Consider the following 25,997-nt stretch of genomic DNA (forward strand, 5'->3'; position numbering starts at 1 on the left):
CCCACCCTCCCCGCACCTTCTTTATAGGGCCTCTGCCCCTCCCCTCTTCAGTCCTGACGAAGGGTTCCGGCCCGAAACGTTGACTGATCGTTTCCATGGATGCTGCCTGACCTGCTGAGTTCCTCCAGCGTGTTGTGAGTGTTGCTTTGAACCCAGCATCTGCAGAGTATTTTGTGTTTAAGGTGTAAAATCTACCAATAGAGTGCAGTGTAGGTTAGTGATAAAGTCCAAAACCATAATAAGGTAGATTGTGAGGCCAAGAGTCCGTCTTATCATATAAGAGGTCCGTTCAAGAGCCTCTCCCCAGAGTGTGATATTTCTACACCCTGAATGATTAGATCTAATTCAAAATTAGATTGTTAAATGTGGTCAGGTACATTATGATGTTGTAACTATGGGGAAACCTCAGTCCTTTTGTTGGTGTGCTTTGCTCTACCTATGTGTGCAAGTGAGCAGCAGTTACAATGATCATGAAATCTACTGGATTGTCTTAAAAACGAGCCTATCTAGTTCACCAATGTCCTTCAGAGGAGGAAATCTGTCATCCTTGTCCATTCAGGCCTGTATGTGACCCCAGACCCACTCCACGAGGTTGACTCTCAAATACCTACCGAAATTCAAACAGAGTACTTGGAATAGAACAAGACACCAAATTCCCAGCAAATCTGCCTTGTGAATTCCATTTGTGGACAGGTGCGCAAATTGGTCAAGCTTCCCTAAAACCTGAAATAGTCGTATTCAGAGAATCATACCTGACTGCCAAGGTGCCACACTCCTCATTCAAAGCCCAAAGTATATTTTGCACCAGTAGCAGGATCGATGTACTGTAGATGATGGCTGGATGGTATACAGACAGGAAGGAATAGTCCTTGGAGACACCAACATTGATGACGTTCCCCATGAAGACTTCGGCATGAGGTCAAATATTGGCAAAGTGAGATTAGCCTCTTCAGTTGATAGATCAGTGTACCTCCCTGTTGAACAATACTTGAATGATGGTGTGTTGCCACCTGGGTGCCAGGGTCGAAAGCGTCTCAGAGTGGCTGCAGAATATTCTCAGGGTGCACATTGGCACCAATGACATGGGTAGAAATGAGGAACAACTCTTGCACAGTGAGTATAGAGAGCTTGGAAAGGGTGTGAAAAGCTGGATGGCAAGGTATGGAACCTTGGATGTTGAGAGAGGTAGTGAATTTAGTCAAGAAGACAAAGGAAGCATGCACTTACTAGATATCTCCTGCGCTACTAAAGTGGTCACTGAGTTGGTTCATGATCTTCTGCTGTTGTAGCCAATCCACAAAAAAGATTTGATGTGTTGTGTGTTCAGAAATGACTTTCTGCACACCACTATTGTAATACGTGGTTATTTTTAATTGCTGTTGCCTTCCTGTCAGCTTGAACCCGTCTGGTCATTCTCCTCTGACCTCTCTTGTTAACAAGGCGTTTTTGCCCACAGAACTACTGCTGCTCACTGGATTATTTTTGTTGTTTGCACCATTCTCTATAAACTCAAGAGACTGTTGTGTGTGAAAATCCCAGGGTATCAGCAGTTTCTGAGATACTTAAATCACCCTGTCTAGCACCAACAATCATTCCATGGTCAAAAGGCACATTGATCACATTTCTTCCCCTTTCTGGTGTTTGGCTATGGACTCACTTTCAAAGACTCTTCATGTGATGTTCTTGGTATTTATTGTATTTATTGCTTATTTATTTATTTATTTATTTATTTATTTATTTATTACTATTTCTTTCTTTCTGTATTTGCACAGTTTGTTGTCTTTTGCACACTGATTGAAAGCCCAAATTGGTGCAGTCTTTCGTTGATACTGTTATGGTTATTATTCTTTGGATTTATTGAATATGCCCACAAGACAATGAACCTTAGGGTGTATATGGTGACATAAGATAAATTTACTTTGAATTTTCTTCAGAACAACAAATGAACCTCTTGACCATGTCTGCATGCTTTTATGCATTGAGTTGCTACCATATGATTGGCTGATTAAGTATTTTCGTTAACAAGAAAGGGTACTGGTGCACCTAATAAAGTGGCCACTGAGTGTATGTAAAGGTTTTGAAAGCTAAAATCAAACATATTCCTTAAGGACTGAAAGGAAATCAAGAGGAGAATTATGAAATCCAGAAATGGCCATGAAAGGTCCTTGACAGATAGGATTATACTTATCTCAAGAGCAAGTGGATAACTAGGAAGCAGATAGGACCACTCAAAGATAATGGAGGGAGCATGTTCTTGGAAGCAGAGGATGCGGATAAGGTCCTAAATGAGTACTTTGCATCAGTATTTACCAAGGAGAAGGATGTGGAGGATAGGGAGATTGGTGTGGAGCATACTAATATACTAGGGCATTTTGTGATAAAGAAGGATGTAGTGTTGGGTCCCTTAAAGAATATTAAGGTGCACAAGTCCCCACTGTCCGAAGGGATATACATCAAGTTATTGAAACAATCAAGAAATAAGATTGCTGGAGCCTTGATTAATATCTTCATGTCCTCTCTAGCCACAGCCAAGGTCCTGGAGGATGAGTGAGTAGATATTGTTGTTCCATTATTCAAGAAGGGAAGTATAGATAATCTTGGAAACTAGACCACTAGGCACATCAGTGGTAGGGAAGTTACTGGAGAGAATTCTTAGTGGTAGGACTTACAAGCATTTAGAAAACTGTGACCTAATAAGGGATAGTCTACACGGCTTTGTGCAGGACAACTTGTGTCTTAACTAACTTTTCGGAGGAGGTGACGAGGGTGATTGATGAAGGTACAGCTGAGGATGTTGTCTCGGAGGATTTTATTTAAGGAGTTTGACAAGGTCCCTCATGGGAGGCTCAACCAGAAGATTAAAATGCATGGATCCAAGGTGAATTGGCTGTTTGGATTCAGTATTGGCCTGCTCATAGAAGACAGAGAGTAGTGGTTGATGGGGTTTAATGGCAGGAGTTCTGTGACGTGTGGTGTTCCACAGGGATCTGCACTGTGACTACTGTTGTGTGTGATTATATATAAGTAACCTGGATGAAAACATTAGCTTTATTGGGCCAGCACAACATTGTGGCTGAAGTGCATGTTCCTGTGCTATTTTGTCTTGTACATTTCAGTTCCTGTAGGACCATGGTTCTGGGTGTAGTTGTACAGATCTCCTCCAGTTCTGAAGGTTAGCTCCACTTGCAAGGGGTGTTTTCTGGGGGTGCAGGTCCACTGGTTGATATGTAGTAACACTAAAATTTATTTTGCTCTAACAGACAGAAGAGATACTAACATTTAGCTTTCATAATGGGTTATCACATTTCTTGAAGATGGCCATGATTATTGCATCTGTGAGGTCCCCCTAGTGTAATCTCCCCCTTCCCAGATATGGATTTGTGACTGAATGTCTTCCATAATGTGTTTTCGAACTTGGACAGGAAGCCCACCTGGGCAGGGTGACCATGGTTTTACAGTTGAACAAAACTGCATTGAGAGCTCCTTGCGTCGTAATTCGCTCTGCTAATGGGGAAGATGTAGTGAGAGGGAGTGCAGGCATTTACGGGCCATATTCATCGGGAAATCAAAATGTAGAAACTGGAAAAATTAAAAGGCAGTTCCAATAAATGTGGCATAAGGAAATATATTGACATATATTAAAACAATTTTTGTACTAATCATCTGAAATCCAGAAGCAGTTTGAAGCAATGAATTAAGATAGATATACTTTATTGATCCCAAAGGAAATTACAGTGTCACAGTAGCATTACAAGTGCACAGATATACATATTAGAAGAGAAGTAGAAAGAATAAAAATAAGTTGCCACAAACAGTCTAACAGGAGGTGTTGGTGCTCTACTCAAATCTGTCATCCAGGTGCACCCCAGGTACTTGTAGGTCCTCACTACATCCACATCCTCATCATCAATAGTGAGAGGGAGCAATGCAAGCTTAGTCTTCTTAAAGTCCATCACCAGCTCCTTTATCTTACTGATGTTGAGCTGCAGATGATTCAGGGCCCTATATTCATCCTCCTGTCCTCCCTTTATACACCCAACCATCAGAGAATTTGCAGATGACATGACTCAGTGTGGTATCTAAAGTCTGAGGTATACAAGGTAAACAGTAAGGGAGCCAATATAATCCCCTGTGGGGCTCAAGTGCTGCTTATAGCCGTGACACACAGCTCCTAAGTTGCACAAACTGTAGTTTTCCAGTCAGGTGGTCCATTATCCAGGGTACAATGGAAGTGCCAACCTGCATTGAACAGAGCTTTCCCCCCAGCAATGAAGTCTGTATGGTATTGAAGGCACTTGAGAAATTGAAAAACACGATCGTCACAGTGCTAACCTGCTAATCCAAATGGGAGTAGGCTCTGTTCAGCAGGTAGATGACAGAATCGCTGACTCGAGTGTGTTCCTGGTAGTCAAACTGCAAGGGATTGAGGGCTGATCTGACCTGGGGTTTGGAGGTGAGCCTGGACCAGCCTCTCTATAGGCTTCTTGATGTGTGAGGTCAGGGCCACTGGACAATAGTCACTCTAGACTTTTGGTTGGCCTTTCTTGGGTTATTGATGTTTTTCAGTCAGGACCCTTTCCAGGCTGAGACTCAGATTGAAGATGCACTGGAGAACTCCACATAAGGTAATTATAGCGAGGAAAAAAAAAACTGAACTACATATTAGAAAGAATTTTAAAATGTGATATCCCATCAACATTTCAATATTTTTAACTGTTAGGTATCCTTTAACTTACTATAGGACAGTTTTATTTAATTATTGAACCACGTTCTTTCACAGTGACCCCAAATGGATATAAAATAGAGCCCTCTTCATTTATGTTCAGAATTTTTAAAAATCTGAATCATATCATGTAAAATATTCCTGTAACGTGAGTTAAAATTGCAAATGTTTTGGTTTTTTTTAACAGCAAGTTGTTATGCTGTATAATATACTGGATGTGAAAGGGAGGAGTAAGCAGGAACACAAGCAAATCTGTAAATGTTGGAAATCCAGAGCAACACACACAAAAAACTGGAGGAACTCAGCAGGCTTTTAGATACAGTACAAACCCCATTTCCAGAAAAGTTGGGATATTTTCCAAAATGCAATAAAAACAAAAATCTGTGATATGTTAATTCACGTGAACCTTAACTGACAAAAGTACAAAGAAAAGATTTTCAACAGTGTTACTGACCAACTTAATTGTATTTTGTAAACATACACAAAATTAGAATTTGACGGCTGCAACACACTCAACAAAAGTTGGGACAGAGTTAAAATAAGATTGAAAAGTGCACAGAATATTCAAGTAACACCAGTTTGGAAGACTTCACATTAAGCAGGCTAATTGGTAGCAGGTGAGGTATCATGACTGGGTATAAAAGTAGCGTCCATCAAAGGCTCAGTCTTTGCAAGCAAGGATGGGTTGTGGCTCACCCCTTTGTGCCAAAATTCGTGAGAGAATTGTTAGTCAGTTTAAAAGGAACATTTCTCAACGCAAGATTGCGGAGAATTTAGGTCTTTCAACATCTACAGTACATAATATTGTGAAAAGATTCAGAGAATTCAGAGACATCTCAGTGCGTAAAGGGCAAGGTCGGAAACCACTGTTGAATGCACGTGATCTTCGACCCCTCAGGCGGCACTGCCTAAGAAACCGTCATGCTACTGTGACGATTATAGCCACCTGGGCTCGGGAGTACTTCGGAAAACCATTGTCACTCAACACAGTCCATCGCTGCATCCAGAAATGCTACTTGAAACTGTATTATGCAAGGAGGAAGCCATACATCAACTCTATGCAGAAACACCGGCGAGTTCTCTGGGCCCAAGCTCATCTCAGATCGACCGAAGGACTGTGGAGCCGTGTACTGTGGTCAGATGAGTCCACATTCCAGCTAGTTCGGAAAAAACGGGCGTTGAGTTCTCCATGCCAAAGATGAAAACGACCATCCAGATTGTTATCAGCGAAAGGTGCAAAAGCCAGCATCTGTGATGGTATGGGGGTGTATTAGTGCCCACAGCATTGGTGAGTTGCATGTATGTGAAGGTACCATTGACTCTGAGGCGTATATTAGGATTTTAGAGAGACATATGTTGCCATCAAGGCGACGTCTCTTCCCGGGATGTCCATGCTTATTTCAGCAGGACAATGCCAGACCACATTCTGCACGGGCTACAACAGCGTGGCTTTGTAGACACAGAGTGCGTGTGCTTGACTGGCCTGCTGCCAATCCAGATCTATCTCCTATTGAAAATGTATGGCGCATCATGAAGAGGAGAATCAGACAACGGAGACCACGGACTGTTGAGCAGCTGAAGTCTTATATCAAGCAAGAATGGACAAAATTTCCAATTACAAATCTACTACAATTAGTATCCTCAGTTCCAAAACGATTAAAAAGTGTTATTAAAAGGAAAGGTGATGTAATACAATGGTAAACATGCCTCTGTCCCAACTTTTGTTGAATGTGTTGCAGCCATCAAATTCTAAATTTGTGTATGTTTACAAAATACAATTAAGTTGGTCAGTAAAACTACTGAAAATCTTTTCTTTGTACTTTTGTCAGTTAAATAAAGGTTCACGTGAATTAACATATCACAGGTTTTTGTTTTTATTGCATTTTGCAAAAATATCCCAACTTTTCTGGAAATGGGGTTTGTAGGTTCAATATTAAAATTCAGAAGAATTAAACTAGTGCTTGAGAGAGGAACAAGAATTTTCCTCTAGCTCGAGGGTGGTGAATCTGTGGAATTTGTTGCCACAGGTACTGTGAAAGCCAGGCCACTGGCTGCATTTAAGGCAGAGGTTGATAGGTTCTTGATTAGTCAGGAGGTGAAAGGTTATGGGGAGGAGGCAGGAGAATGGAGCCATGATGAAATGGTGGATCAGACTCGATGGGCTGAATGACATAATTCTGCTCCTATGTTTTATGGTCTTATAGTCTAATTTACAGGGTTATGTGGAAATACAGAGGAATAATGAAAGATAAGTTTGTGTGAAGCTTCATTATAGCAGTAGAGGAGGACACAGACAGATAGGTTAGAGTGGGAATAGGATGGAAACACACAATGCTGGCCTATAGACTGAATACAGGTGCTCCACTATGTGGAGGCATTGGCCCAGGTTGTTTGTTTTGTTAAAACAAGAGAAGATCTGCAGAATCCAAGCAACCCACACAAAATGTTAGAGGAACTCAGCAGATGAGGCAGCATCTATGGAAGAGAGTAAACAGTTGGCATTTTGGGCTGAGACCTTTCATCATGAAGGTTCTCGGCCTGAAATGTCAACTGTTTACTCTTTCCCATAGGTGCTGCAGTTATTTTGTTTCCTTTTTTTTATATATTATTCCTTCAAAAGTGGAAAACATGCTCAGCCTGAGCTGTCAGGCACGTCTGCTTGCTCTGCATTTCACAGCTCGTACATTCTTTTCTCTAGGTTCTCACTCTCTGATCTGTCAGTGATCAGGTAACCTTGAATATAATTTATGCACAGCTTTACCACACCAGAGATGTCTTCTCCCCCCACCCTTTCCTGTCGCTTATCAGTCTTTTCTCTCCTTCCTAGTTCCGACAAAGGGCTTTGACCTGAAAGGTTTACCTTGTTTCTCTTCCCACTGATGTGGCATGACCTGAGAATATTTCCTACATTTTCAATTTTCGTTGTATAGAAGAAAGATCGATTTTCATTGTAAGCTGAAGATGACAAAGCTGGCTGATGTGTTATAATATTACCGATCAAGCTTAGACTCTGTTGGCATGTAGTGCAGAGATTATTATCCACCTTTCCAACATGATTGGTAAACTTAACGTTGCAGTGGTTTGCATGTACTTGTGAATTTGGTAATTTCCTTTATTTGATGCCCATCGCCTTCATCCTGTTTTTAAATTTTTGTTTCCATGTTCATTCCACTTTGAGACTGTAACTGTGGTAACCATTTTCCATCACAGCAAAAGCTACACTCATACTGGAAGTAAAGTGACGATATTTTTCATGCACGAGTCATTGAGTCACACAGTATGGAAACAGGCCCCTTGGCCCACTGATGCTGTGCCGATCAAGGACCTATTTTTATACTAATCCATCTTCTTCTGCAGAACACAGACATTCCTGTCAACCAGCTCTCCCCCAGACCCTATCACTCACCTGCACATTCAGGGCAACTTGTGGTGGCCAATAAACCCATGAACCATTTTTAGAATGTGGAAGGAAAGTGGAGCACCTTGAGGAAACCAAAGAGGTCCCAGAGAGAATATGGAAACTGCAGACAAACAGCAGTACAGTATAGGTTAGTATGGTACTCGCTTCACTGTAGCTGTAAGGCAGCATATCTACCAGCTGTGGCGCTGTGCCATGAACAATTGTCAGCACCTCTTGCTGGGCTAGAATTTATTGCTCAACACCAAATGCCTTGAGGCTACAGTGGTGAGCCTGCTTGGAAATACATTGTCTACTTGGTAATGGTACTCTGGAGTTCTGTTAAGTTGACAGCTCCAGTAGTTTTTGCCTAGTGATTATGAAAGGAATGAAGACATATTTTCAAGTTATGAACATTGATTACTGGAAGGGAGCTTGCAAGACTTGATACTCTATTATTCTGTAGCACTGGTACTCCTAGACAGTAAAGACTTGCGTTTGTGATCGGCTGATGAACGAGACTTTGTGAATTGCTTTATGATTCTTGTAGATAGTGTGCAGTTGATGGCGTTACACTGATGATGAAGGGAGTGTGTTTTTATTGATGGAATGCTAGCAAAGGTTTGGATTGCCAACAACATCTCCCCCATAAGTGCACCACAAGGCTGGGTGCTTAGCCCCCTGCTGCTCACTTTAAACTTATGACTGTGTGGCTAAGCACAGCTCCAGTGCCATATTTAAGTTTGATCTTGACACCACTGCCGTGGGCCGAATCAAAGGTGGTGACGAATCAGTATACAGGAGGGAGACTGAAAGTCCGTCTGAGTCATGCCACAGCAACAACCAATGTCAGCAAGACCAAGGAGCTGCTTATTGACTTCGGGAGGAGGAAACTGGTGGCCCATGAACCGGTCCTCATCGGGGGAATCAGAGGTGGAGAGGGTCAGCAACTCTAAATTCCTCAATGTTACCATTTCAGAGGACCTGTCATGGGCCCAGCTCATAAGTGCAATTACGAAGAAAGTATGGCAGCACCTCTACTTCCTTACAAGTTTGAGAAGATTTGATATGACATCTAAAACATTGACAAACTTCTATAGATGTGTGGTGAAGAGTATATTGACTGGCTGCATCACAGCCTCGTATTGAAATGCCAATACCCTTGAACAGAAAATCCTAGGAAAATTAGTGGATATGGCCCAGTCCGTCATGGGTAAAGTGCTCCCCACCACTGAGCACACCTATACAGAGTGTTGTCACAGGCAAGTAGAATCCATCATCAGGAACCCCCACCATCCAGGCCATGCTCTCTTCCCACTGCCACCATTAGAAAGAAGTTTCAGGAACCTCAGGATGCACACCACCAGCTTCAGGTACAGTTAATACCCCCCAACCATCAGGCTCTTGAACCAAAAGTGATAACTCACTTGCTCCATCACTGAATTGTTCCCACAGCCTTTCAAAGACTCTTCATCTCATGTTCTCAATATTTATTGATTAGTTATTTATTGTTTTCTGTTGTTTGTTGTCTTTTTCACACTGGTTGTCCTCCCTGTTGAGTGTTGTCTTCCATTGATTCTATTACGGTAATAGGATTTATTGGATATCGCCACAGGAAAATGAATCTTGGGTGTGTGTATATGGTGACATAGATGTACTGTGATAATAAAACTACTTTGAACTTTGCATTATTCCATATTCCAAAGGCTGTTTTGCTTCTTGTGTAGTTGTAATTGCTCTCATCTCAATATGTGGAAAATATTTCCTTCGACTTAAAAAAGTGGAATAATTTAATTGGTTAGAGAACAAATAACTTGTCATAGAATACCCCAGCCTCTGGCCTCCTTAGCAGTCACAATGTTCACCATAGAGCAACTTATCTTCCAGATTTCCTCATGTTTATATCTTTCAGTGTTGTCGTGTTCCTGTGATAATATCTCAACCAGGGCAGTAACATTATTGCATTTAGATTAGAATGTTAATCTGGTTATTATTCATCAGCTTTATATTCATGGACAATTGCCAGGATTCCCAAGTAAAATGTACTTTGATGCACAAAGAAATGTTTCCCCAGTGTATATTTACTGTGTCATTCAGAATATTCTCTGGAAAGTTTGAGAAATATTAACTATTTATTTGTATCTCAACAATAAGATTTTGCTCTAATGTATCAAATGGATTTTAACACTGAAAGGAAAACATGCTACATATATTAACAGAGATGAAATTCAGAAATACTACGTTGGCCAAACTGGGAGAAAACTATCCACTAGGATGCATGAACAGCAACGGGCTGTAAAGAAGGATGAAGATCGAGAGGGACAGAAGTTCAACTGGGCCTCAGTGAAAGTCATGGCGCCAGTGAATGCACGGCATGCAAGAGAATTCCTAGAAGCGAGGTCTCCCGTGAACAATTCTGTAAACAAACACGTAGACCTCAATCCTGTTTGTGAGTCAATGTGGGCAAAATTCCGGACCACAGTGCATGAAATTCACCACCCAAGCAATCAGCGGTGAGATTTCCTCCCAACATCACAGCTGAGTTTCTGAAATGCTGACCGATCACTCGATTGACGTGCATAAAGGCCAAGCATTTGGAGGATGCAGCACAATTAACAGCACACTGAAAATGTCTCGTTGTATAGTGATGAAGCTTTTGCAAGTAAATTGCCAAGATCAGAGAACAACTCAACCCAATTTTTTAAAAATTGCATCAAATATACTATGAGAGCTGAATAGTGGCAATTATGCTATGCATTATTCAGATACATGCATTTATCAGAGAGAACAACCAATTTTATTTAATCAATTTACATAGAATTACATATAATATGCAGCAAAAACAATTTACCCAACACATCCTCGCAGGTTTTTACAGATTGTTAGGGTCTCCTTTCAGAAGACCAGTTAAGACATGTTCAGTTAATTTTAAATCTGAGAGATTTTTGATAACTCAAAATATTCAGGAATATGTGGAAAATGTGGGTATGGTGGTATTTGATATAGTGATATATATAGTGATATCTGATATTTATTGCATAAGTCTTGACTATTTCTGTAACCTTATTAAATAACTTTTTGCAAGTTGGTTATGCATAACTTTGCTTTCTGGAATCAATTCTTACATTTTTTTGTGATATTTCCTGCTTCAGATGTTTGTTTATTTGAATCAGGTTCAAAGTACATTTATTATCAAAGTATGTATACATTATACAACCTGAGATTTGTCTCCATACAGGCAGCCACGAAACAAAGAAACCCAATAGAACCCATTTTTAAAAAAAAGACCGTCAAACACCTAATGTACAGAGAGAGAGAAAAAAAAACAAATCGTGCCAACAATAAAAGTAAGCAAATAGCGTTCAGAACAAAAGTGAGTCCACAGACACGAAGCCAGGAGCAGGCCACAGCCTCAGCCTCGGTTCGATGAAGAGCCGAGTATATGTTGCGGAGCTGTGAGAAGAACTGCCCAACCCTTGCCTCTGGTCAATGAAAAAGCAGCTGGAGGAATTTTACAAGTATATTAAGTATTATACTATTTTGCATTCCGGTTACTATTTCCATTATTTAAACACTAGGCCTGAATTGGGAATACATTACCTTCTCTTTGTATGGAAAAGGAGATGGTTTAGAATGCAATAATGCTGGTGTAATGGAATATACTACATAACTTTCATTGCAATGAATGCCGGATATCTTTGGTACAGTGATTGAGAGATAACGCAGGTACACTTCTGTGGTATCACTTTTGTAGGCATTTGCTGTGGCCGAGTTACAGAAGAATAAAACTTTTGGTATCCCAAGACTGTGCATTCAATCCCCCAATCTGGAAGCTGGAGCAAGTAATTTAATGATTGCTCGGTGTGGGACCAGAAGAGTATATGGGGAGCAGCCTTCTTCTATGTCAGATGTATGCAAATTCTCTCTCTGGTGACAACGTTTATCATTCTTGCATTTTCTGATCATTCATGCTTATGCCACATTGCTGTATGCAAAATAAACTCTAGCCGTTTTCTGTGTACCATCTGTGATTACACTTTAAAGGAATATCACTGACTCTGGAAAAACCTTCGAGTGGTCCAAGGTCCAGAAAAGATGCTATATAAAACCTAAAAAGTTTATTAACTTGAAAGATGAAAGTTGTCTCTTTTTCCAGCACATTGTTTTTGTTACAGTTCATTATACTTTCCATTTCTAACATGTCTGACATCATTCATTCTTTTTGTTGCAGAAGAAACGGAAACAGAGAAAAAGAGATGAAGATTCACTGAGCTTGTGTAGCCTCGATGGAAACGTAAGCAGTGTTTTAATTTTTTTATGTAGTTATCCAACTCTCTTTAGATTTTAATGAGAATGAAGAGCAAAAATATGTGAATATACTTCCAGTCTGTTGACTTCACATGGACAATGTCGTACCAAGTCTTGTTATTGCATTTTGTTTAAAAATTGTTAGTTGTACATGGAAATCAGTTACTGATAAACAATGATGAGGATTTTATTATTTAAAAGTTATCGTAAGTGAATTAATTGATTCCCTTTTTGAATGTGGCTACTTTCTCAATTGGTAGTTTATACATTGTTTTTTTTTTCTTGTACAATTTATTCTACTTGGAATTTTCTTTGTATTTTGAGGCATTTTTGATCCTTGCACCTTCTGAGCTGCTATTTTACTGTGACTGGGAGAACAAAGTGTGAATTTTCAGGAAACGTGCTGAATAGGAAATGGTTCTATAGACAAGACCTCAGCGTAATGCAGACAGGTTGACCTAGATTCTTCATTCTTAGTAACTAAGGTAACATTTACTACAGATGGGTAAACATGTCATTGAAAGGAAGGCTAAGCTGCACTTGTAGCAAGATGTCTGAATGGTGCTGGATGCATCCTTTGATAGTAAGTTAGTATAAGTTGAGACCATGGAGCAACAATTCATTTTTATAGAACCAAATAAACAGAGATGATTCTTGTCAGGCAGTTCCTTGGGATTACGTTTTAGAGTCTCTATGAGGCGTATGTTGGATCTGCAGACCTTGCCATAGATGATTAAAGATTTGCTCTATTCATCACACGTACATCAAAATGAATTGCGACATCCGCATCGTATCATCAGATCAATGAGAATTGTGCTGGGCTTGTCACGCTGCCGGTACCAACTTAGCATGCCCACAACTCACTAACCACACGTTTTCCGAATGTGGAAGAAACCGGAGCACCCAGTGGAGACCGATGTGGTCACGAGGAAAACGTACAGATTCCTTACGGACAGCGGTGGGAATGGAATCCTGACCTTACTGCTGGTGATGTAACAGTGTTACACTAACCGCTGCGTTACAATGCTGCCTCTGGTACGGATGAAGCAGGGAATGCACACTTGGACAGGTAGATGTACGCAATGGGATGTGGTGCACTTTTGCCGTTTTTGCCAGGCTTCCACATGTTCCCAGCAAAAAGACCAGACGTTTATGCAGCCATACTAAATTGTGCTTTTGCTTTTGGACAGATATGTGTGAGGGATTCATTTTTTTTCCCCCAAGGAGCATAGAAGAACATCCATGAATAGTTCGGTCAGGATACTAACAGTGCTTTGCTCATCCTGACATTGAATTTCAATGATTTTTCAGAGACAGGTGGAATGATTGTTCTCTGGTGCTTTGAGGTGCCTACAGTAAGCTGTCCACTCTCCAAATCTTATGGGAAGCAGGGATATCTGCTGCCCAGTTGACCCTGAGCGTAGTGCTACGTTTGAGGACATGATCCTCAAGTGCACTTTTATCAAGATAGCCGAAGGCAGTGGTGAATGTCATCACCAATGTCGGCCTCCAGAGGTGGCTCTCAATGGATGGGGAGAGTACACTTTTATCCGGGATCTCTTAGTGAGTACCTGTTGAATGCGGAAGGTTTTTGACAGTGGGTAAATGAAACTAGGAGTTTTTTTTACTTGTAGGCATTAAATGTCAAGTCTATTCTTCAGGGAATGAGCCGACAACTACTTAAAGTTGAGCCTCCGAGCGTTTACTGGGTAATGCAGCTGTCATTGAAGTAACCTTTGTTCTGTGATGGAGGTGACATAGTTCAACAGTTTACAATTTGCCTGATAGATTAGCTGCAATCTAATAGCAGCCTTTTGGAGATAAGACATTGCACTCCAGCAAGCAAGACTGAAAAGTATTGGAGCAAAGCCACGGCTTTGTTTGACACCAATCTGCACTGGCATGTGTAGTGGGGTATCTTGCCTTAACCTCATGAAATGTTAAATTGGTTTAAATGGCTTCATGCATGCCATCATGGAATCAAGTTGATGGGAATGAATTTCTGTGTTCTGTCAAATGGAGAAAGGACACAAACACTCAAGGAAGATCAAGAGCAAATGTGGATTGTTGTTGACAGTGCTCCCTGCATTTCTCTGAGCTAAAAAAAAATAATGTCAATCGCGTCCAAATTGCCTCTGGATAAACAGAATTCGCTCTGAGATTTGTGGAGAAATTCAAAGAAGGACCCTTACAACGGCTGTCCCCTGTGAAGAGACTGGGAGAGACTCCGCTGTTGTTGTCCCCTTCTTCAATTATGATATCTTTGCATTCTGACACTATCCTTCTCTTCCCAGATATGAGAGTTGAGATGAACTTCTGTCTCAAGTTACTGCCCATCAATTAGAACTTCAGCAGAGAATACCCTCTGCTTCAAAGGCCGTTGGTTTTGGATGTTATGCGGCCCTATCGATTCCTATTAGTTTGTCTTGATGGCAAGACTGAACTGAACAGTTTGCCCTGGGATGGAGTTGAGAACAGAGTCATGATTAACACATTCTTTGAAATGCACCCTGCACTGGAGCAAACTGTTTTCTGTCTCACAAAAGTGAGTCTCGAATGTTCATGCTTTGCAGAGTCTGGACAGTGCTGAGAATCTGCATGTTATGGTTGTCAGGGAGCAGTAATATGCCCTATAACTCTGTTGTGAAATCCATTTTACATAGACAGTGTATATATTTGGCTTACTGGCTAACTCCGCTAACAGCCACGTGACTCACCGGTGGAAAGGCCACCATTCATAAGCGATATAAGCAGTATGATTTGGGGTTCAGCCAAACAGGAAAGTTGGGGTGTTCTGATTTTGAAACATTGATTGTAGCGAATGCTATGTACATGCTACTCATACACAATTATCAGTTGCCAAGAAATAACATGTCGTACACCAGCATAAATTATGAAGAGAGTATACTTAGCAATTTTTCAACTTTATCAAACAATTAACAGGAAAATAAAAGAAAGATAAAAGGGCCCATTACAGTTAATCCTGTCCAATGTGCACATAAACGTTGGAATCATTTCTGAAGTAGTCGGGTGTTTCGCTGTGCTCAGCGCTGAACCTACTTTGTGTGTGAAAGACACCAGACACCCTTGAAGACCATCTCGAATGAACTGACTAACTCAGGAGTATTGGCACTTCCTCCTTGGCACCATTCATCTTCAAAAAGCACTTCTTACAGCACGGTCTCTCCTTCGGGCAGCATTCTGCATCTCCCTTTGTGCCCCTCTCCGCAGCTCCCAAACCGGACCACTGTCCTTCGGAAACCTCATCCTGCCCAGCCCGCTCGAATGTTCCAGCGGGCAGAAAGTTATGACACCACATTCCCAAGTTGGATAACATGGCTCCTTATCTTTGGCCGAAGTCAAAACGCTCATTCTAGCAGGACACACTGCCTTTACAGAAAACTGCTAAAATGAAAGTAGCTCACAGCATAGCAGTAGAAATGTTACCCAGGGAATTCTGTATACATGTTGATCAAAGTCAGCTTACATTGATTCCTTCTAATTTTCCATTTGGAACACTCTCCAAATCATGGTTATGGTGAAAACAGAATGGTCAAAGTGATTTATGTTGAAGTATTTGAACATATGAATAATATTTTGCCCTTTGAACAACTGAACCATGTTTAAAAGCTAATTAGTGAAAGAATCTATGTGTTCTGAAAATCTGAATAACATTGTGAATTTCTTACCCTTCATTTGCTGTAGAGGCATCCATGTTTCCAACATTGTGTCCTAGATGTGTCCTAGATCCGACAGGGCCTGCATAGAACATAATTTGCTAAAAACATTTGCAGAGCAGAAACGACCTGATACAAATGAATGCCAATGCTGACTTGGAGCAGCTGCTGCTGCCGTTTTGGAATTCCACATTAAAGTATTTTGTCTGAACTTTTATGATGCTCAATTGTGTGAGTGCCCTCCCATCAGTGAAGATTGGCTGACTGGCAGGGGGCAAAGAGAGGCAAAAGTAAAGGGGAGCTTTACATGCTGTGTGTCTCTATTATCAAAATCGGACTTTGGACTTGGCGAATCTTCCCAAATGTTACCCCTTTCACGGAAGTTAAATATAGGTGATATATGTACGTAGTTTAATTTTAAATTATTAACGTTGGGTAAGTCCTAAACACATTTTGATTTGTTAAGTACAATGGATGAAGATGACATTCTACAGTAAGTAGCAGCTCAGCTGAAACACCTTACTTAATATGACCGCTGCTCAGGTCTCATTATTGTATCCATGTGTCAAGAAAACCTGGACCATGTCTTGTGTTGCCATTTCATTGTCTGGCTGGATGTTACTGGTATATAAGGATGGTTGATCTTATATAGATTTTCAGAACTCTTGAAAGTAGGTACTTATAATATTATTTAATAAGTGTGGCGCGTGGCTAAGTGGTTAAGGCGTTGGACTAGGGTTCTGAAGGTCGGGAGTTCAAGCCCCAGCTGAGGCAGTGTGTTTTGTCCTTGAGCAAGGCACTTAACCACACATTGCTCCAGTCCACCCAGCTGAAAATGGGTACCAGCAAAATGCTGGGGGTTAACCTCACGATAGAGTGGCATCCTGTCTGGGGGGAGTCTCATACTCTCAGTCGCTTCACGTCACGGAAACTGGCATAAGCACTGGCCTGATGAGCCTATAAGGCTCAGGACAAACTTTAACTAACAAATAATACTTGGTATGGTAATTTTCTTCTGCCCCTTAATACTCATGGATTTAATATCCTACAGATTTGTTAGGCTAATATCTAAAAGAAGATTATTTAACCAGTGTGACAATGTGAGTGCGATGGTTACAACTTTTCAAGTGGGGGTTTCCTAGAGATGTGGGTGAAATGTTTCCTCTACTTTAAAGCAGCAGACCACTAAACTAAGGGGAAAATTTGGCTTTCAGAAGACCCACGTCCTACTCACTTCTCAGTTCTTGCACAATGGTGACCTATATTTGAATAGCATTTGATTTTATGTGGGCGTGATCTGTCTGTACTCATTTGAGGTCAAATCACATAAGAGTTTCATTATAATAATCAAGGCCGTTTCTGTTCCTTTTTGGAGGATGTCCATAAATATACCTCTGTAACATGCTATGTTTTTAGAATGTAACTTATTGGCTGTTATGGAATGCTTTAAAATATTTAAGATCTTAAGAAATGTAAGCAGCAGGCAGCCAGAATCTTCCTAAACCTAATCCACCATTCAATAAGAATGAAAGAATAGGCTCACGGCTGATATGGCCTTTGATATCAGTTGCAATTTCCTGTCTGATCCCCATAACTTTGGGCTGTTAGAGTCCAAAACTTATCAATATCAGCCTTGAAATTACTTACTGACTCTTCAGTTGTAGATCTATGAGATGAGAATTCCAATGATTTGCCACCTTCAAAAAGTGAAGTCCCACCTCTTCTTCCTTGGCCATTCACACTGAGATTGACCCATAGCTCTAGATCAGGGGTTCCCAACACTTTTTATGCCATGGACCAATGCTATCAAACAAAGGGTCCATGGAGCCCAGGTCGGGGACCCCTGCAGTAGATTCTCACACTAGGGAGAACATCCTTGCAGTACCTACCCTATGGTAGATTCCAGCATTGGCAATCTGTTGTGTTGCAAAATACATTGAGAGTCTGAAGCAATGCAATCATCTCTCTTAATAACACTCTAATCATTCGCAAGAGCTGCATCAACTTTAACTAGGAAAGCAGGAAGCCAGCAACACACTTGGTTTTGTGATCCTGCATCATTTTCCATGCGTATGATGACCACATTCCATCTGTCGCCACCTCTGACTTGAAATTGTCAGATTGCTCATCTCCCATGTTGCATTCCTACAGATGAGTATTGGGACGATCAGAACACTAATTCTGCTCCCGAGCCACTGTCTCCATCCTTGATCCTCATTCAGGGATTGTTGACCAATAGCGTTGAACCTGGGTCACTGGCATTGTGTAGCAGGAGCGTTAATTGTTGTATCACTCTGCAGCCTACCAGTTTACATATATTGTAAATATGAACAAGAATCAAGCATCATATAGAGCAGTGATATTGTAAAAATAAGCATCAGGGATCAGAAACTCCTTAAAAGCTGGTGTATTAATTTACTGTTCCTCAAGGAGGAAAAATCACATTTACTAAGTTTCTTAAGCAATTAAGAAATTAACCAATTTCCCCCGGGATCAATAAAGTCTGACTATGACTATGACTTAGGGTGGCACTGTAGTGCAGTGTTTTTTTTATTGGTGGTATACAGATTCAGGAATACTGATTTTGGATGCTGCCTGGGTGATTTTACACATTCTCCCTCTGACCATGATCATAAGATATAGGAGCAGACTTAGACCATCTGGCCCATGGAGTCTGCTCCACCATTTCATCACAGCTGATCCAATTTTCCTCTCAGCCCCAATCTCCTGTCTTCTCGCTGTATCCTTTCATGCCCTGACCAGTCAAGAATCTGTCAACCTCTGCCTTAAATATACGTAAAGACTTGGTCTCCACAGCTGCCTGTGACAAAGAATTCCATAGATTCACCACCCTCTGGCTAAAGAAATTCCTCCTCATCTCCATTCTAAAAGGATGACCCTCTGGTCTTAGACTCTCCCACCATAGGAAGCATCCCCTCCACATCCAGTCTCTCAAAGCCTTTCACCATTCTATAGGTTACAATGAGGTCACCCCTGATTCTTCTGAATTCCAGTGAATACAGGCCCAGAGCAGTCAGACGCTCTCGATATGACAAGCTATTCAATCCTAGAATCATTTTCATGAACCTCCTTTGAACCCTCTAAGCATGAGGGCTTCCTCTAGATGCTCCTGGCATGCTGACATGTTAATTGATTTTCCTGGAGTACCCCACTGAAGGTGAGTGGCAGGAGAAGTGGGCAGGGTTCATGGATTTGTGAAAGAGAATACAGGGAAATTGATGGGCAGATGAGACTGAGGAGAATCTTCAGAGCTAGCATAGACTTGGTGGACTGAATGATTTCCCTTCTATATCATAAGAAAATCAGAGAGCAGATCTTAAGAAATTTCTTTAAGAGAAAGCCCTGGACTGGTGGTGGAGTTCCTGCAACGGATGACTTTGTGGCATGGAAACATTCATTCAACAATGGAGAGGCATGAAATAAATCATTTTGAATTTCTCATTCTTGCTAATGGATAGAGAATATGATCAGGGAAGAGCAGATATTTTATTGCAAAGGCTCCGCAGAGGTATTTTATAGAGTGGCAGAAAGGTTCACTTCTAGCTCCACCAGTTTTTTTTCTAGTTGATCTAAGGATGCATTTGACCAACTCCCTGACAGATTTACAGGGACAGGTAGACCAAAATAAGGCAAGTACAAAAACCTTAGTGGACTTCTCAGAAGTTCAAAAACATTTGGGTCCATTCAGCCTCAGGCCATGGAGCTAGCAGCCAAGATTAGAGCAGCATAAAAGCTTTTCTTTCTAGGTAGCACACCCAATGCAGCGTTCTACAAAATACCTGTGTTGGATTTATTGCGGCTTTCCATATAAATTGCCGTTTGAGAGAATTATCCCTCTTTTTATGATTGTAAGTACTGTTGCCAACACTTCACTGTCCACGAAAGGAATGTGCTAAAACACCTTTATCTACTGCCATCCTTGTGGTGAGAGTATTCAAGTACTTTCACCCAGCAGTGGCAAGAGAGGGTATCGAAGATTATAACGTTCTTGTACACCTTATTACAGGTGCCTGATAACATACCTGGTCAGGTGCAGCCCAGTTAACAGAGATCCTAACGGATATCTTCAACATCTCTATGGAACAGTCCGCTGTTCTCCTTGACCTCCTACCATCAGGCAGGCGGTACCGTAGCATAAAGACAAGAACTGTTAGGATGGGAAACAGCTTCTTCTGCCAAGCCATAAGGCTCTTGAACTCATTACCACCAGCCAGGTCTCTCCATGAATGAAGCACCAGTACAGTTATACTGTTTACTTTTTAACTTCTGTCATAAATGCACCTTATTATTTGTTCATTTATTTGCGGTACTATCACTTTATTTGCTGTGTATGTGTGAGTTATATGTACTTGGTCCAGAGGAACATTGTTTCATTTGGCAGTATATATCTCCAAAGTTAAATGACAATCAACTGAATTTGAAATTGTCTTCTAGGTGCTTCATGTAGATAAGTCAACAATTTACAGTGTAGGGGAGTGTATAGTCATGCACTTTGGTTAAAGGAATTAAAGGCATAGACTATTTTCTAAACCAGGAGCAAATTCAAAACTCAGAGGAGCAAAGGGACTTGGGAGTCCTAGTGCAGGATTCCCTAAAAATTAATTTGCAAGCAGTAAGGAAGACAAATGCAATGTTAGCATTCATTTCCAAAGGACTAGAATATAAAGGCAAGGATGTAATGCTAAGACCTTAAAAGGTATTGGTCAGACCCTATTTGGAGTATTTGGGCCCCATTTCTAAGAAAGGATGTGCTGGCATTGGAGAGGGTCCACAAGTGGTTTACAAGAATGATCTTGAGGATGAAAGGGTTAATATTTGATAAACACAAGAAAACCAGAGAAACACACCCAAAACGCTGGAAACTCAGCAGCTCGGACAGCATCTATGGAGAGGAATGAACAATTGATGTCTCAGGACCAAGACCCTTCATAAAGACTGGAAATGAAAGGGGAAGAAAATTCTGGGCCCGTGCTCTTCCTTTTCAATCCTGATGAAGGTCTATGCCCAAAATGCTGACGGTGCATTCCTGTCCATGGGTTAACATATGGATGAGCCTGTACTGCTGAAGTTTAGAAGAATGGGGGGGGGGGGCAGGAGAAATCTTGTTGAAACCTACTGAATATTGAAAGGCCTAGATAGAGTGGACGTGGAGAGAATGTTTCCAATAGTGGGAGAGTCTAGAACCAGCGAGCACAGCCTCAGAGTAGAAGGACGTCGCTTTTGAACAGGGATGAGGAATTTCTTTTGCCAGATGGTGGTGAATCTGTGGAATTTACTGCTACAGACGGTTCTGGAGACCACGGCATTGGGCATATTTAAAGCAGGGGTTGATAGGTTCTTGATTAGCAAGGGTACCAAAGGTTATGCGGAGATTGCTGGAGAATGAGGTTGAGAGGGAAAATAAATCAGCCAGGGTTGAATGACAGAATAGAACTGATAGGCTGAGAATTCTGCTCCTTTGTCTTATGGCTTTAAGATCTTTTTAAAAATTTTCAAGAATATGTCTAAATCTCTTTAGAAAATTACATTTCAGTCTGTTTCCTTCATCCTTTCAGACAATTCATTCCAGATCTTGACAATACACTGTGAAGGAAAAACATCTGATCTATATCTCCTTCTCAGTGGACCTTTTGCCAAGTAAGGAAAAGAGCTAACTAAATTTTAATTCCGAAAGATCAAAGTTAAATGTTATCAGTTCATTTAATCTCCATTACCACAACCACAATCACACCACAGTGCTTTAATAATGATACCATTCATATGCCATAGGAGGACAAGTGACATCAGTGAGGGATTCTAAATTGTGATTTTTGCACAAGCAGCAGATGCGGCTGGTTTTAGTTTGAGCCATCAGTGATGGTGCCTGCCTTCGCATTCCTTCACACGCAGGCTCACTCTGTTTTGAACATGTATCTTTTGAAATTTATCCTGAACTTCTAAAAATGGGACCTTGACTCAAATCCTTTGAATATTAAATTTTACTATTTTTTCCATCCAGCTCCTTGTTTCTCAGTCAGCCGCACATTGATTCTAGACGGCAGACTTGACAAGGTGTTGCATGCTTTCCTCCATGTGGCCCGAATGCGAAAAATTTCATAACGATATTCTGAACTGAGGCCTGCTTTGAGTTCCAGCAGTCTGTATTCAGATGGAGATAGCATTCTAATTCAGAGCATTGTTGGAAGGGCTGTTCTGCTTCTAGCAGCCTTTTTAATTGTCTCTTTTATTTGCAGAGGAGATAGTAGACTTGTAACAAATACAGTCACATCATCCTACACTCTGCACCATCTGTTGGTTCAGTGCTGCACATGTACCCGTAATGATTTTTTTTGGTCTTTTGGTTTTTATTAATTTCAAAAAAATTAAGATTTCTCTAACTTACTGATTAACTCCCAGGCTTCTGAGTCTTTTGTTACAGTCTGATTTAAGGCATTCAGAATTGATTTACTGAGCGTCCTCTCTCCTTCTGTCTCTCTTAACTCCTTTAAAACACCAATCACCGTCACCCTGAGCAACAAGAAATGAGCAGTACGTGCATTTTTGAATCTGTAACGATACTTGAATCAAAATAATAAATCACAGAAATCTAAGATACAAAATGTTAAATAAATTCTCAGTGTTTTGCAGCATATGGAATGACAAACAAAGCTGATGCTTCAATTCAGTTCCCACTTGTCAGAATTTACCCATATGCTATCAACAAAGTGGGAGGAATACCATTGTCACTCAGCATGTGATTAGCCTTATTTTGACCATGCACTGTGGACTGTCAAAATCCAATTAACACAATGTTGAGAAGGAACTACAGAGCAGGATACACTTGTGTGTACCCGCGAGAGTTGGCGTTATTAATAGTGAGCTTGTATGTGCAGCTGTTGCCCCTTGCTAGCAGTTTCAGACCATTTGTAACAACTACTTCAGGAAGATGCAGGAAAGCAGACCTAGCTCCATTAATGGAGCCATCCAAAACGTTGAGAAAATCTCTAAATATGAAACTGGTTATAGCAGTGGATCAAATTACTCATTTTATCTTGTCCTCAAAATATGCCTTTGGCAATACTGCATCTCATTTCCAATGCAATTTATTCATCTGCAATTCATGTCACTTGATGACTTCGGTAATTTTCAAAAATTTCTCTGCCCCCTCAGTATCAGAAGAATCTTAATGAGCGTAGATATCCTCTAGGCTCCATGGAAGTGGAGAAACAGTGCAGAAGGAGTTTTCTTGTCATCCGTCCCTAGATGATCATTGACTGTTTCAACAACGACCTTCATTATAAGATCAGAAGTAGGGCATTTTACTGATGATTTGTTCAGTGTTATTTCATTCTAAACCAAAGTTATCCATGTGTAATTCTGCAAGACATGAACAATATTGTGGTCTGGACAACAGTGTCACTAATATTTGTCATCTGTCCTGACGAAGGGTCTCGGCCTGAAACATCGACTATGCTTCTTCCTATGGATGCTGTCTGGCCTGCTGCATTCACCAGCATTTTGTGTGTGTGTGTGTGTGTTGCTTGGACTTCCAGCATCTGCAGATTTCCTCGTGCTTGAGTTACTACTTTTGCTGAATTGAGCAGCAGTGAGAAAGTACTTGAATGAGTGCCTGAAGTAACATCATTTGTTTCCTTGTCTGAAACAAATCTGCAACTACGTCACACTGTTTCATTTTGTCTGATTGTTGTGAAGTATTCTGGCTCATAGAGCACTTAGCTCACTTGGCATGGCAGAAGTGACAATTCCTAGAAATCTTTTATTACCTTCTTCTACATAGGGCTCATACTTTATAGGGAAATTAATAATAAAACTCAACTTTATTATTATCCTATGTTTCCTTTGAGCAAGTTAATTTCTTTTCACAGTATGTGAAGCCAAATGTAAATTACAGGTTCATGCTCACATACAAAGTTCTAACTTAATGTAAAAATAAGTAAAATCTTATTTATTTGTGCCAATTGTGTTCTGACAAAGAATTATAAAAACACAAAATGCTGGAAGCACTCAACAGGCTAGGCAGTGTCTCATAATTTAGACACAAGGCCATACAGGACAAAAGCAGGTTCACATCTCAAATTTGGTTTTCCACAGAAATTCATTTCTATTTTATTTATGCACCAAAGGTAATCAGAACCTGTTCAAGCTATGGTGATTACATTCCAGTAACTAGATCACCTGACCCTCAGTAGTCAAACCACAGCTTATAGGTGAGGTTTGTCTTGGAGACCAAGCCCAAGGACATTGTTGATCATAACATTTGCGAGGATGGGCCTTACACTGAACATTCATAAGACTAAGCTCACAATACCTTCTGATAATAAGGTTCATGAGGATCCTGAAGAATGTGAGCAACTTCTTGTATCTTGGGAGCTACCTCTCAAGACAGGCAAATATCGATGATGAAATATGCAGTGTATTTAATATTTCAGTAATACTTGAGTAACATTGCGAATATATTGTTTGATTAAGCATTCTGTGTTTACATAATACGTTATGGGTTATCTGTAAGAAGTATGTGAATGGCATACGTTATTACACCACCACATCATGTGTGAGCACTTCACTAAAGAAAAAAGTAGGCAAAACATACTCTGGCTCCTGTGTTTTTCTTTCAATTAGTTTTTGGAGTTACAAAAGATCAGTGACAATAAGGAAATTTTAAAATGAACTCGGGATGACTGTCTACCTGTTGAAGCGCCTCACATTTTCCCTCGGAAGGGGAGGGAGATGTTCGAGTTTATTTAAAAAAAGCAGAAAAGGGGCGAAATTAAAAAGGCATGAGTGCATTGCTTCAATAAACTGAACATTTCACAAAATGAGTTTGAACAACACTTCAACGATACTGAACTGAAGCCTGCAGATATCCAGCTAAGAAAAGATAACTCCTGTGGGAATGACATTCGTAACAGTGAAATACAACAACCAACAAGGCACATGGGGCTTGTATGTGGTAAAAACAAGAATGATGAGCTGAGACAACTACAACTTAATTGGAGATCCATTCACCATTTGCATGCCACATCCCCAGCAACAGAGTAAACTGAAAACGAATTAAGTAAGGTACTGAATGATGCCAGAAGAGTGCTCAGGGATGGCACTGGAAAACTCAAACATAGCAAGGGCAAAATAATTCTAAACGAAAATGCCGCACCTATGTTTTACAAAGTCTGTTGGTTCCTTATACCAACTGTGATAAAGTAGCCAGCGAGCTAGATCACAGGGAGGCTGAAGGAATTCTTTCCAAGGTTGAGTGGAGCCCATGGGCAATGCCAGTGGTCCTAGTAGCCAAGAAGGATGGGATCCATGGTGATCTTAAGGTAATCATCAACATAGTACTGAAAGTAGATCAATACGCTCTACCCAGGATGGAGGATATCTGCAAACCTGTCTGGAGGGAAATGCTTTGGCAAAATTGACTTAGCTGAGGCCTACCTGCAGATGGAGATTATGAAGAGTCCACCATGTTTCTCACCACAAACACTCACAATGAGTTTTATTGCTATAAAAGGCTTATTTTTGGAGTAGCAGCTGCACCTACACTCTGGCAGAAAGCTATGGACCAGGTGTTGCAAGACTTCCCAGGCACTCAGTGTTAACTGGATGACATCATTGTTATAGTGAGGGTGACAAGGAACATCTCCAAAATTTCAAGAAACTGTTAAAAAGATTAGAAGATTATGGGCTCAGAGCACGATGCAACAAATGTGAGTTCTTAAAACCAAGCATCACTTACTGAGGTCACACCATCGACGTACTGGTTTTTCAGAAGTGTGCTGAGAAAATTCAAGCAGTGATGGATACTCCAAGGCCAAAGGACTTGTGGTCCTTTTCAGGATTTTAGAATTTGTCAAGGTTCCTGCCAAACCTGGCT

At 40.8% G+C, this 25,997-nt stretch overlaps 1 protein-coding gene across 4 annotated transcripts in view; it reads left to right on the top strand.

Annotated features, from left to right (window-relative positions):
* The window catches only part of arhgef3 (Rho guanine nucleotide exchange factor (GEF) 3), a 267,167-nt gene that overhangs the window by 127,594 nt on the left and 113,576 nt on the right, over positions 1-25,997 (top strand). For 2 of the 4 annotated variants that reach the window (XM_063068059.1, XM_063068062.1), the window contains one exon: positions 12,355-12,414. In XM_063068059.1, coding sequence (XP_062924129.1) covers positions 12,355-12,414 — 60 coding nt within the window. Of the gene's footprint in view, positions 1-12,351; positions 12,415-25,997 lie in introns of all 4 variants that reach the window. The other 2 variants (XM_063068058.1, XM_063068061.1) reach the window with 1 other exon arrangement.

This window comes from Mobula hypostoma, chromosome 15 (genome assembly GCF_963921235.1).
Source record: "Mobula hypostoma chromosome 15, sMobHyp1.1, whole genome shotgun sequence".
NCBI classification, from domain to species: domain Eukaryota; kingdom Metazoa; phylum Chordata; class Chondrichthyes; order Myliobatiformes; family Myliobatidae; genus Mobula; species Mobula hypostoma.